Source organism: Pinus tabuliformis, chromosome 7, assembly GCF_031772625.1.
Source record: "Pinus tabuliformis cultivar Carrire ecotype Pingquan chromosome 7, CPIR1, whole genome shotgun sequence".
Lineage (NCBI taxonomy): Eukaryota > Viridiplantae > Streptophyta > Pinopsida > Pinales > Pinaceae > Pinus > Pinus tabuliformis.
The window spans coordinates 767,176,982-767,190,820 of record NC_142293.1 but is presented as its reverse complement, the minus strand read 5'-3'; the positions used below and the strand labels follow the sequence as shown (position 1 = coordinate 767,190,820).

Below are 13,839 nucleotides of genomic sequence, written 5' to 3'. Positions count from 1 at the left end.
CTCTGCCCCTCTTGCGAGAAAATGCCACAGCTTTCCGTTTCCCTCTAGATGTAGATGCTGGTGCTGGTGGAGTTGGTAGCAGAGTTTGCTATGCTCTAGAAGCTGAAGAACTAGAAGTAGGAGCTATAGGAGGTAGACCACGTCCTCTATTGGTGGCAGGGGTAGCCCGGGCAGGTGGTGTCACCTGGAAACATTACAATCTCCCAATCCTGAAATCCTGAAAAATTGATAAGTCTGCTGCATTTTGAATGAAATCTAAAATTCTACTTTCTCCATATGAAATCCAATGAGGCCGGAACTACTCTCAAACATCCTTAGTCATTTCATGGTAATGTTAAAGATTTAAGTAAAAGGATGAAAATGAAGATTAAGGAGAATGTCACTTTTACTTTAAGAATTTAACATTACCATGAATAGCATATCAATACTAGGGCCTAGACTTGATCATTACACTGCCCCACTCAAAAATTATTTGTTTCTCTCAAAAAAAAATTGCAGTTGATGCAGGCAATATTTTCTATCAACGGAATACGCGTTTTCCAAATGCAGGACACGACGAAAACTGGCGAATACGTTTTACATTTTACAGGACACGATGAAAAACGTTTTCGACACTTTTTAGGGCCGTTTTCGTGTCCGACACGTAAAATACGAGACACGGGACCTTGGAGGACGTGTCCTGTGACTTAGGTTGTCAGTGATTTGTAGTAGGCTAGTGGCCTAGCAGCTTGAGTTATAGCATTGTTTTGGGACTCTAGAGGCCATTTAGAGCCTCATTGCTTATGTATTTTGTTGTTGATATGTAATGCACTTGGTGCCATTTTGATATATGCACCCTTACATAATATATAGATAAGTAGACTTTACATATTTTGTCTCTATTGGTTTGGAATCCTGGTTTGTAATCTTAAAAATATTTTTTTCATTAAAAATTAATTATTTTATGCATTTTTTTGAATTCTGGTTTATTGAATCTGGTTCAATCAGGTTTGATCTGGTTCTGTTCGAATCACGGCTAGATAGGCAGCTGGTTTGAAACCCAGTTCCAGTTTTTAAGAATATGGTTAACACCTAGCTATAATGTTTAACTAAAGTTATATGAAAAGACTTAGTTACACAATAGAAACAAACACAAGAATGTTGTGATTGCATAGAGGTTTCCTCTTCAGGGGTTTCTTGAGTGTAAACTCTTTATGTCCCTTGCTTCATATGTGTGTGAATGCAATTGCCACTGAATTGTAATCCCAAGAGACAGCACTTCGAATAAAGGATTAAGAGTTAAAGGGTTAACTCTTAATTGTGAAGCATGAATAATATCTAAATTACAATGATGTAGATTAAGCACAGAAGTCTATGTAAGAATCAAAGATAGGGAGAAAAGAGAGAAGTTAGAAATGAAGATCATTTAAAGAGATATCTGTGGAGGTATTGTGGAGATAGTTATGCATATGGTTGAACTAAGAATCTGGTTATGACATAGTTATTATATTCACCTAAAGTTACATAAAAGGACTTATTTGCACAATACAAACACACACGGGAATGGTATGATTGTAGTGGTTTCCCTTCAGGGGCTTCTTGATTGTAAACTCCTTATGTCCCTTGCTTCATATGTGTCTGAATGTAATTGCCGCTGAATTGTAATCCCAACACACAGCACTTTGAATAAAGTCAGCTTTGGTCTTAAAAGTAAAGGTCAGTCCTTATGTTCTTTATATTTAAAATGTTTCTGCAAAGAACTGATGACATTAAATTAAAATTATTTAAAGCATCCATCAACTGAACCAATTGTTACACATTCTTCATCAACTACAAGAATTATTGTAATAATCTTGTATATCAGAACAGATCAACGTGTATAGATCATGCATAAAAAGCTGCCATTATAAGCCCCTCCAATTAACCTCTATTAAAGCCATGCAAACTGATGTCTTTAACTACAAATGATCTACTATCTGAATGTCAGACATAAAAGAGATAAAAGGTCATTCCAAACAGATGAAAAAGCGGAAACTGATCTGTAATATTTGCCACTGTGTCCTGCAAACCCCGACTGCTATTTCTTGCCTAAACAATAATCCCATGAACATCTCCAAAGCTTTCAACAATAATTCCAAATATCAGAAATTATATATAAGTGTACACTTCTAAGTATATCCAGTGTTTTCCATCATTCCACGTTGACAGTAGCATAATCTGGATAGAAACAAATGTTCATAATAACATTGAAACATCGGAATAGTAAATCTCAGTTTAAGTGCAGCGCAAGTGTTCATATTTTACTTGTGTTGCACAGGACAAAAACAAGTGGAAACTATCACAATTTGTAATACATGCATATACTTATTTAAGAAAATGAATAAAATGATTAATGTACAAACCATAGAAGAAAACAATACCTAACAATTAAAACATTACGCTAGACTCTGCAATTGGCAGAAGGTTGGTTAGTAGCCACATCCCTAGCCTTGTTGCTCGGTTATTGATAAAAATGCAGAAACAGCCTTGACTACATTGACTCTGAAAATAGACTTTACATGAATCCAAATTTTACCACTTCCCACCTGAAAGGAGCCGTCACAAAGAGAACTTCTGGTGGTCCCTTCAGAAGAAGGGTCACACAAACACAGACAGTTGCAATAGCCATCATAGAAAGCATTGCAGGCCTGTATATAAGGGTTCTTGATCTGTATTTTCTTAGTTGTTGCTGGTCACAGAGTTTGCAATGAGATGGCAAAGACTTTATCTTACCTTGGTCTGAGCGGAGACCACCAGGCCATCTAATCTTCTGACACAACTCTGTGTCAGCTTTATTCCCTTGTATGTTACCTTCACCTATTTTCTCTGCCTGTGAAGTTGAATGTGGTGCAGAAACTGACATTTTTATGATGCTCTGTTCCTGGGACAAAGGCTCAGGAATGTCAAGGCTAACATGTTCAGGCATCACATTTTTTACAAATTTTCCACGAACCAGTTCAATGTAAAAACGGTGGCCTCTGAGCAATGCATAGTCTTCAGGAGTCATGCCAGTTTTATCACGAACAATGGTCCATGCTTTTACTCCAATCTGGAAAACAGTTACATCCAATGTAAAGCTTATAGACATTTTCCAGTTTTGTGGACACTTAACCAGACAAAAATTCTAAAACACCAATCCATGAGTGGGAAGATGGAGCTCATTATTGGATAAATCTATCTGCTCTTATGGCCTATGTTGTGCATGTGGAAGTAACTCCAATCTTTAGATCACTTGCTCTTAGTGAAGAGCAAAAACCCAGGTCTTAACGGAATGGACTTAACCATCATATTTCGACGAGAACTAACAGAAGATGACTTCCTTATGTATACTTAATTCATTTATGGAATCTCGTATTTATGCAATGGAAGGAATCTTGGAGCAAGACTTAGTAACTTGTATCTAGTGCTAGACTTGCTCGACTGGGGACATTTTAGGCAATTGTAAGCAAAATCCATCTGGATAGATACATGACTGCATATAAAGATTTGATTGTCTGACTAATTTGACTTGGGACATATAATCACCTCTGGTTTTGACTCATTGAGACATTAGTTCAGGGACGACCAAACCATTAATAGTGAACTCCTTGGATATTAAACATTTCGTCTTGGCATGTAACTTCGTTTATAATTAAACATGCCTAATTTTCCAAATCTCATGATGTGTGTATCCGTGCAACTAGGATAAAAATATTATATAATATAGCATAAACATTTTTAATTACCTGGTCTGGATCATTGGTGAGTGCATCCAGCACACCTTCTGCATTCTCCATACTAGCTGCAATATGAAGAGGTGTAAGGCCTGCAGGTCCAGGCATGTCAGGCTTGAAAACAAAGCCATTACTACTAAGTTCTGCCTGTCCTTGTCCAGCTGTCAACATTGTCTCCTCTGCCACACACTCTGGTACATAAGTCAATAGAAACTCAACCATTTCCCTGCAATTTCTGCGCACAGCTATATGTAGAATACCAACTTCAATCAACATGGTGATGGCCGACCAATTAGCACCATTTACATTGCTACTGAATAGAATGTTCAGAAGTTTCCGCACCACTGAGCACCAGTCATGTTCAGTTGAATACTCAAGAAGCCATTTCAATCGAGTAGGTGAAAATCTAGTCAGGGGCAAGATGCCAAGGTTCGATTGAGATGAGCAGCTTCTCTGAAATAGCCAACCTAGTTCATGCAAGAATTTTATTGCCTGTCTCTTTATCTTCAGTTGCAAATCATGATTTTGGCTTGTGACATCTTGATTGCTATTAAAAGGCATATCAATATACCTTTCTAGCGTGCGAATTTCAGCACAAACATCTGCTTCTGCCACTATGACTGGAAAGAAATTACCACTCATATCATGGCCTTCAACCTGAAAGAGCCATGACAAAGCATAAGTCAAACAGATTGCATTTGTTGCATAAATACTGCAAGAAAAAAAACTGCTGAAAAACCAATGCTTTCAACCAAATTTTCCACCTCAATGAAGCATCTGCCAATGACATTATGTGGGGACCAGGAAAAACTCCGACATAGGATCTGTGTGCATCCTTCAAAATCATCACTTCCGTCAATAAATGGAACACCAACATCTTGTACATATTCGGTTGAAGCTTTTTGGACTGTGTGCTTCCCTTGAAAGGCACAAATAATCCTGCAGAGAAAAAGCAAAATGATAAGATGACATTTACCCTTCCAGATCTTGTTGAATGACAAATGAAGATTACATAAACTATACTAGCAAAATGTTCAAGCTAGTCTCTGTTTTGACAAGATAAGCATTAATCTATTGAATACTTATCATGTCCTCTTCTGTCATAATATTCTCAGCTGAGTATAGACAAGAAACATGTCTCAATCATTGTTTCCAAAAGAGCCATATCTGGAAAAAACCAAATACCGGAGTATACATCTCACATATATGAAAAAAAAAATTTCAAAATTTCAAAATAAGAAATATATATATATATGTATGCTCAACTGGTTGTTGCCAATATTGCTGGGTATTTGTCTATTTCCATGCCAACACGTGCCCAGTTCAAATCCCCTGGGCTAAGTGAAATAGTCTAGACTCTACACCAAAAGGTTTACTAGGAATCCCATCCATGAATGTGGGGAAGCATCCCTTGGGTTTCCCTGTGAGGTTTTCAATCTATACATACATACATAAACATATACATATGTATCTACATATACATATACATATATGCATGCTCAACTACTTGTCGCCATGGTGCTGGGTATTTGTCTATTTCAATGTCAGCAGGTTCCCAGCTCAAATCCCCTGGGCTAAGTGAAATAGTCTACACCAACAGGTTTACCATGAATGTGGCGAAGCATCCCTTGGGTTTCCCTTAGAAGCAATGTGTGTGTGCGTGTAATATATATTGTATTCTAAAATTATGAAAATATTGCATGTTTTTCATACATAAGAGAGGTATACTCCCATATTTGGCCTTATTTCATTTTTCCAGATAAGGTTTTTCTCTCATATCATATCATGTCCATGTCCAAATAACTATGATTGACACATTATTCAAAGTCTATACTCAGCTGAGAATACTATGGCAGAAGAATCAGAAAACATTAATCCACTCACACAGTAGAAAAATCACTGTGAAAAACTGTGAGCAGAAATCAAGCACAAAATCCAGAGACGAAAAGAGACAAGGCAATATGAGTCACTGTAAACAGAAATCAAGCATGAAATTGAGGGAGGAAAATGGAAAAGGCACTGTGAGTTGTAGACAGCTGCAGAAACAGTGCAACTTTTTCAATGAAAAAATTCCCCAGGGGTGCAGTTCGATTGGCGATCACCGTGATATGAAGACATTGTACAAGCTTGAGGTTCAAGCTTCAAATCCTCTGATTTATCACATGGGAATACATGGGGGCATGTATGGGTTCACCTAGAGGTTATAGTGGTAGCAGTTGGAATCAACCCCATGTTACATGACTCTGTCAGTAAAAGCCCGACCCAGTTGCCAATTCTTCTAGATACAGATATAAAAAAAAAAAAAAAATCTGCAAAAAAAAAATCCATAAAAGGGAGACAGGAAAATTTTTAATCTGGAGTAGAGAAGCAGACTGTAAATATGGAGCAGGCATGGAGTATCTCTGGAGTGGGGCAGGTCACAGGAGAGAAAAGGTGAGAAAATTACACTATTGAGGGATTTTTTACATAATAAAAAAGGCTTTACTATATAATCTGTAAGATACAACCGTATCCATATCTGAGCTGTATTTTATTAACACTGGCCCAGATACCGCTGTTGATTTGTGGTAGCATCAGATGTGCTCTAGCCATGAAAATTGGTGGAGAGGCTAAGACACATAAGATCTCCAAGACCTAGAAATGTTTTGGGGAAATTCCACCCGGTTGGAGAGATATTAAAATAATTAATATTTTCAATGGGGTCCCTAAGTCTAAACTTAGGAAAATTAAAATATTAATGGGTATTAATATAAAACTGGGTGAGAATGTTCTAAATGAAATGGATCAAGCCAAATTCAATCTTAGCCATTGATTAGGGACTTAATCTTGGTCGTTGAAGACTCAACATGAAAAGTATAAGAAAAGGCTTGAGGGTCAATTGGAGATACACAAAATTGATCAGTTAGTTCGATTTTTGGGAGCGGGGTTTTGCTGAGAGAATCGAACTAGTGATCTATTGCAGCGAGGGGCAGTTCGGCACGAGGCCGAGAATACATAGCAGAGAGGCAGAGATAGTGCCAGAGAGACAACGCAGAGCTTGGAGAGGCTAACGCAGAGGCAGCTAGGAGCTACGCAGAGGCTGAAGAGGCTAACACAGAGGCTTTAGTAGCTGTGCAGAGGCTAGCAAAGCTGACGTTTGGCCAAGAGGCAGCGGTGGGAGAATTTTCGTGGGGAAAATTGAGTGCTGGTGAGACGGGAAGGGTGACGTAGCCCCTTCAGAGTGACGCAGAGCAGCAGAGAAGCTTGGAGCAGCTTTTGTTGTCGAGCTAAGAAGTTGCCATTGTTGTTGTGGGATCGTTCATCCGGTGATTGATTAGCCGGAATATCTGTCTTTGGGGAGAGGTACTACTGCCGAGGGCATTCTCTGTTGGGTGAGCCATTTCTGGCACCCTAGTTGTATTCAAAAACTGCATAATAATAAAACCCTCATATCTGCTGCACCGGTTTTCCTGCAATGGGTCTTTCCGTGGACGATTGTCCAAAAATAACGTGTCCCTTGTGCGTTTGTCTCTGTTATTTCAGTTGTTGACTTGTATATGAGTTAAGGTTGCATTTGTGTTTATTTTTATAAATAACTTGTTAATGAAAAGAACTAGTAAGAGAAAATGAACCAGATAATACAATAGGGATTTCTAACGTGTCAAACTTCGAAATTTCAACGTGGTATCACAGCATTGCAGATCACAGGAGAATTGAAGGCACCAACAATAATCTAAAAAATTTGCAGCAATAGCAGTTGTCTCGAGAGACGGCGTTGTTTTAGAGCAGAAGCAACAGAGAAGAAGTGACGCAGAGGGCCTCCGTCATCATTTCGAGCCAGAAGGAGGGTCAACGCAATGGCGAAGAGGGGCAAATTAGACCTACGCAGTGCCCGATCATCTTTCTCAGCCAAGAAGGATCGACGTTGTGATCAGGAGGAGCAGATTTTGCCATTGTCGGGATTGCGCAGAGCCTAAAAGGCTCAGTTTCTTCAGTTGCTGGGGCTTGGGGAGTTGTCGGCAAATTATGATTGAGAAGTTGGTGGGGTGTTGTTTCTGTCGGTGCAGAACAGTACCTAAGGGGACAAAACCAAGGTAGAGGGAGTCACTACCTTGACGGATTTCTAGCCAAGAAATCCAGATCCGAGTTGCAATTGCAAGAAGGATTAGAAAGGAGCGGTTCGACATTTGGCGGGATGATTTCCACCAGGGAAATCAGGACTTAGAGGGAGATTTCCAGGAGGGAAGTCGAAACTCAGAAGGAGTCCAGAGGAGGAGCTGAAATGGCCGTGAACAGACTGAGGGATCAAGACAGGTTGGACAAGGCTTCCAACTTTGTCATCTAAAAGGCCAGGACCCTGGCAGTCTTGGATCGACATCGCATCAAGGACTTTGCCTTGAGAGTCGTGGCTATCCCCGTCGACCCTGCTAAGAACGAGAAGTATGAGGATGCAATGGCGAGGGTGAAGTGCATGATCCTAGACAGGGTCAAAGATCATGTCATACCACATATTACTGAAAAGAACACAACAAAGGAGATGTCAGATACTTTGACGACCTTGTATTAGGGCACTTCCGTACAATGGAAGATGCTATTGGAAAATTAGTTGCAGTTGTTTCAGATGCAGAAGGGAGACCAGATAGATCCATTCCTTCTCAGGTTACAAGAGATTCACGACCAGCTTACTTTCATGGGGTCTACACCGGATCCAAAATTTATGGTTAGGATTGCCCTGAATGCAGTCTCCGAGGAGTGGGAGACATTTGTCCAGAGTATTTTGGGCAAGGCTACTCTTCCAGGTTGGGAGGAGATGTGGGCAGCTCTTTGCCAAGAAGAGATCAGGAGGTTGACCAAGGCGAGGAATAGTGGCAAGGGAAGTTGAATCAAGAAAGAGGAGGCGGATGCGGCTCTAGCATCTGCAAGACAACAAGGAAAAAGAAATAAGGATATCTCCAAGGTGAAGTGCTTCCATTGTGGGGAGCTGGGACATTATAGATCCCGGTGTCCCAGGAAGATAAACAAGGGAGAGGCTTCTGATTCTAAGGCAGCTCCAGCTAAGGCAGAGAAAGAGGTTGAGACCAGTGTTCCACAGGGACGCGTCCCCCAGGGTCGAGTGCGCGCACCCCTCGCACCCCACGCACCCGGGACGGGGGGACGTCTGGGGAAACGTTTCCCCACGTCCCCCTTTTGGGGAGATGCGGGGAGACGCAGGGGGGACGTTACCACAGTGTGGGGGACGCGACTCCCTAAAAAGGGGACGCCTGGGCGTCCCCCCTCAATATGGGCTATGCGTCCCCCATTAAATTTGCTCGTAAACAATGATTTATGACAAGGAAAACCTAGTATTTGACCATATTTCCATACTAATGCTATGCAATTCATGGTAATGTTTAAGAATTTATCTTTCTCCTTTATCTTTCATTTTCATCCTTTTACTTAAATTTTTAACATTACCATGAAATGACTCAGGATGTTTGAGAGTGGTTCCGACCTCATTGGATTTCATATGGAGAAAGTAGAATTTTAGATCTCACTCAAAATCCAGCAGACTTAACAGTTTTTCAGGAATTCAGGATTCGATGGATTCCAATGTTTCGGTTGCATTTTGTCATGTACAAGGGTATGGAATTAGTATTTAATCAAGAGCACCGAACCCTCTTTATACTTTAGAGTGACTTTTAGACTCATCACTCCACTGTTTTTGAGTTTTAGTTATATCAATTTACTATTTCAGTATTCAGATTTCAATATCTATTATAGTCTATTATGCTTAGTACTAATTAGATTCTAGAATGATGAATGATGAATTCTAATTTTAAATCAATTTAGAATCTAGAATGATGAATTTAATTTTTAAATCAATGTAGATTCTAGAATGGTGAATAATGAATAATGAATATGGATTGGAGTATTTCATTATTGAATCTCGTGATCTATGGATGAATCATGTATGTATTAGTAAGGATGATGAGTATGGATCAATGTATTTCATTATTTAATTCAATTATGTATGTATCATTGTATTTATGCTTTCATTATTCAATATGAGTTTTGAAATATATATATATATATATATATATATATATATATATATATATATATATACCCCGACGTCCCCCCTAAATTTCCCTAAAATTTGAGGGTACTCCCACACGTCCCCCTTGTGCGTCTCCCCGCACCCGCGTCTCCCCGTCCCGGAGTCTTGGTGGAACATTGGTTGAGACTGATGACGACTATGCCATGAGTGCTCATGCACCTCTAGAGAAGAGGTGGGGAGACATCGAGTTATAGTCAGGAGGACTACAAACTAGGGGCAGTAGCCTTGAGGTGCCCAAACTCTTGGATCATATCCGGCTACGGGAGCCCTTAACGACAGTAGCAGAATGACAGATATCGAGTGGAGCAAAGTGCAGTGGAGCAGCAAGGTAGTGCTTGGGTGCAGAAATCTAAGGCTACGCAGTGGAGGTTGCAGTAGTGCGAGAGGCACAAAGGTGTATGCAACAACGCAGTGGAGGTTGCAGTAGTGCGAGAGGCACAGAGGTGTATGCAACAACACAGTGGCAGCAGAGGGAGCACAGAATAGCAGCAGAGGCATCGTTAGTTTAGCGAGGCTTTCAGACTGACTGGGATGTCAGTATTTGGAAGAAGTCAGTTACCTACTTCTCGGTAACTGAGTTGTAGTACAGCAGTTAGCAGTGGTAGTTCTAGGGGCATCATATTGAGAGGGAGCTGCAGTACAGATGTAGCAGTGGCAATGGCAGTGTGATGGGCAGCAGTATAGGAAGTCGCAGTGCAGTTGATGTGAGGCAGCAGGCCAAGCATCAGCACAGGTATTGGTGCAGAGGATCAGTGTGATGTTTCCATGGTGAAACATTACTAGAGCACATTCCTCGCTAAGAGAGAATGTTAATTTGTGGTAACATGAGATGTGCTCTAGACATGAAAATTGGTGGAGAGGCTAAGGCACATATGATCTCCAAGACCCAGAAATGGTTTGGGGAAATTCCACCCGGTTGGAGAGAGATTAAAATAATTAAGATTTTTGATGGGGTTCCTAAGTCTAAACTTAGGAAAATTAAATATTAATGGGTATCAATATAAAACTGGGTGAGAATGTTCTAAATGACATGGATCAAGCCAAATTCAATCTTAGTCGTTGATTAGGGACTTAATCTCAGTCGTTGAAGACTCAACAGCAAAAGTATAAGAGGAGGCTTGAGGGTAAGTTGGAGATACACAAAATTGATCAATCAGTTCGATTTTCTGGAGCAGGGTTTTGCTGAGAGAATCGAGCTAGTGATCTGTTGCAACAAGGGGCAGTTCGGCACGACGCCGAGAATACATAACAAAGAGGCAGAGATAGCGCCAAAGAGACAGTGCAGAGCCTGGAGAGGCTAACGCAGAGGCAGCTGGGAGCTACGCAGAGGCTGAAGAGGCCAACGTGGGTGACGCAGAGGGTCTGAGGGCGGACGCAGAGGCTTCAGTAGCTGCACAGAGGCTAGCAGAGCTGATGCTGGGCCAAGAGGCAGAGCTGGGAGAATTTTTGTGGGGCAGACTGAATGTTGGTGAGCCGGGAAGGGTGACGCAGCCCCTTCAGAGTGACGTGAAGCAGCAGAGAAGCTTGGAGCAGCCTTCGTTGTCCAACTAAGGAGTTGCCATTGTTGTTGTGGGATCGTTCATCCGGTGATTGATTAGCCGAAATATCTGTCTCCGAGGAGAGGTACTATTGCCGAGGGCATTCTCTGTTGGGTGAGCCATTTCTGGCACCCTAGTTGTATTCAGAAACTGCATAATAATAAAACCCTCATATCTGTTGCACCTGTTTTCCCGCATTGGGTTTTTCTGGGCACGATTGTCCAAAAATAATGGTGTCCCTTGTGTGTTTGTCTCAATTATTTCAGTTGTTGATCTATATATGAGTTAAGGTTGTATTTGTGTTTATTTTCGGTATTTATTTTTATAAATAACTTGTTAATGAAAAGAACAAGTCGGAGAAAATGAACCAGATAATGCAGTAGGGATATCTAATGTGTCAAACTTAGAAATTTCAACAACCGTTGTATCTTGTAACTATGGTCTCAATAAAATGCTGCATAAAATAAGGTGCATTTCTTCAGATCTCCCCAACCAAGGGAAAGAATATATCCACACAGGGTCATGAAAGTGAGATGCAATACCTTGAGGTTGAACTGGTAAGATTACGGCCTTTAACCACAATATGTGCTTTCTCGCCAGCAGGAACAGCTATGGGCGTAACACTTAAAAGTAGTGGAGCATTAGCAAAATTTGAGGATATGTCCAACAAAACCTGACCTGAACCAAACAGCAGGAACACATTAGTTCAATGAATTGGTGAGATATACTAAAAAGTAAAACTGAGCTCAAGGGAAAGAAGACATCCAAAACAACCACCAAAAGAGTTCTTCAGTGTTCATTAAATATTCTACAATTTATAAGTTAGTAGCAGACAGTTCACTTAAGGAAGATGAAGTATATAAGCAAAAAGGAATCAACTTCTCCCTTTTCAATCTGGCTCTCTATACAAAGAAACTATAAGGATTACTTCTGCCCATGCAAGAACTCTCTAGTAGGAAGTACAAAGATTTTCGAAAATAGAATTGGATCAACGTACAAGCAAGAGTGATATAGTGTTCTACAGTTTTCCACCTACAGAATGGCAATAAAATTAAGCATTACCATTATAAATGAATGCAATTTGATGATCCAGTTGGGCAAATATCCATCCTGTCTTCCAGAAATCACTATTTGAGACCCCAAGAAGCCTCTCTAAGCTAATTTTGAAGCCCCTAGCAAACTGTGAAGGAAGAAAAAGATCAAAACAAATTCACAACGAATACATAAAAGCTAAACAGAAAATTGCAATTAAAATGGCATACCTCCTCCCACAGAGACTCAGATAAGCATAAATAAATTGTCAGTATGACACAACCAGGCCTGATATAGCTCTCTATATCTGAAGGGCTGTGAGCAAGCCAATCTAGGATCTGATGCATACCACAGCTTTGTATAAGAGATCTAATACAATTAACTTGAAACGAAGAAACCAGTATTTGCAACAAATCCAAAATATCCTCAAAAGAGAGATTTGAATAGATTGAAATAATATTAAACTTTTGAAGAGATGTTAAGGAACTTAGAAACACAGCTTTTAAATTAGAAAGGATGCATATATTATACAAGGCCAAGCAACTGTCTCTATCTATCGCTTAGGAGTGAGGTACCTGCGAACGCAAAACTTGAGGAATTTCACTTGGATTTTTGCCAAAGAGTTTGAAAACTATTCGCCCAGTACGATCCTGTGTCAAAAGCATCACATGTCAAGGAAGAATGGACATCATAAGACAACCAGAATTCAAGCTCAGTACAGCACTTTAGCTTTCCCAGTAAACTAACCATATCATCTTATAGCCTTGACTTAAAGATTAAAATCAATTTCCCTAGTTCAACAAAGAATAAACAAGAAAGAATGTATTTTTATATGCCTCCAAATTGTGAAAAACCCGCAACTGTTTACATGTATACAGTCTTTTCAAATCCCCTGGATTATGCCCTGGGAGATTGGCACATTAAAGGAATATTGAACAATAACAAAAAATTTAGTTATATATTTTGAAATTTATTTAAAATATTTTGACAAATCCTTGTTTGATTGCCAACATTTAGTACTTGACCAGATCTAAATTCAGAATCCAAACTGACAATAAATTGTGTAATGCTATTCTCAGTTTGTGTAACGCTAAGATTATTGTACTTTATTAGCTATTTATTTTGTACTGGATTGGAAGAGGTGGGACTGCTTCAATCCCTTTCCCAAGGTTGTCCGTCGGCACCACGTTTGTAAGTGATGGTCATTGAAGCACTCAGACATCTTACAGCACAAAGTGTTGAGCAGGGCAGGGCCTTATTCAAAGCATTCTTCTCCAGGAACCCAAATCTTTCCAGCTCATTTTGTGGATAGCTCCTTTCTTACCATTCAGAAAGATTGCAAAGCAATGGAAACACCATGCACTACTAGAAGTTTTATGTAATGCCTCAGCTCTATTATTCAATGGCCCAAGGCAATGATACAAAGTGTCAAGGTATCACCAGATTGTTTTTTGAAACAGGG

General features: G+C 40.0%; 1 protein-coding gene across 1 annotated transcript in view; it reads right to left on the bottom strand.

Moving 5' to 3' along the window:
• Positions 1 to 2,310: 2,310 nt before the first annotated feature.
• SPL1 (squamosa promoter binding protein-like 1) overlaps positions 2,311 to 13,839 on the bottom strand; it is a 146,170-nt gene continuing 134,641 nt past the window's right edge. The window contains exons 4-10 of the mRNA XM_089458799.1: positions 12,953 to 13,027; positions 12,608 to 12,715; positions 12,408 to 12,525; positions 11,888 to 12,023; positions 4,496 to 4,670; positions 3,744 to 4,388; positions 2,311 to 3,067 (exon numbers count right to left, since the gene is read on the bottom strand). Coding sequence (XP_089314925.1) covers positions 2,534 to 3,067; positions 3,744 to 4,388; positions 4,496 to 4,670; positions 11,888 to 12,023; positions 12,408 to 12,525; positions 12,608 to 12,715; positions 12,953 to 13,027 — 1,791 coding nt within the window. The 3' untranslated portion in view covers positions 2,311 to 2,533. The remainder of the gene's footprint in view (positions 3,068 to 3,743; positions 4,389 to 4,495; positions 4,671 to 11,887; positions 12,024 to 12,407; positions 12,526 to 12,607; positions 12,716 to 12,952; positions 13,028 to 13,839) is intronic.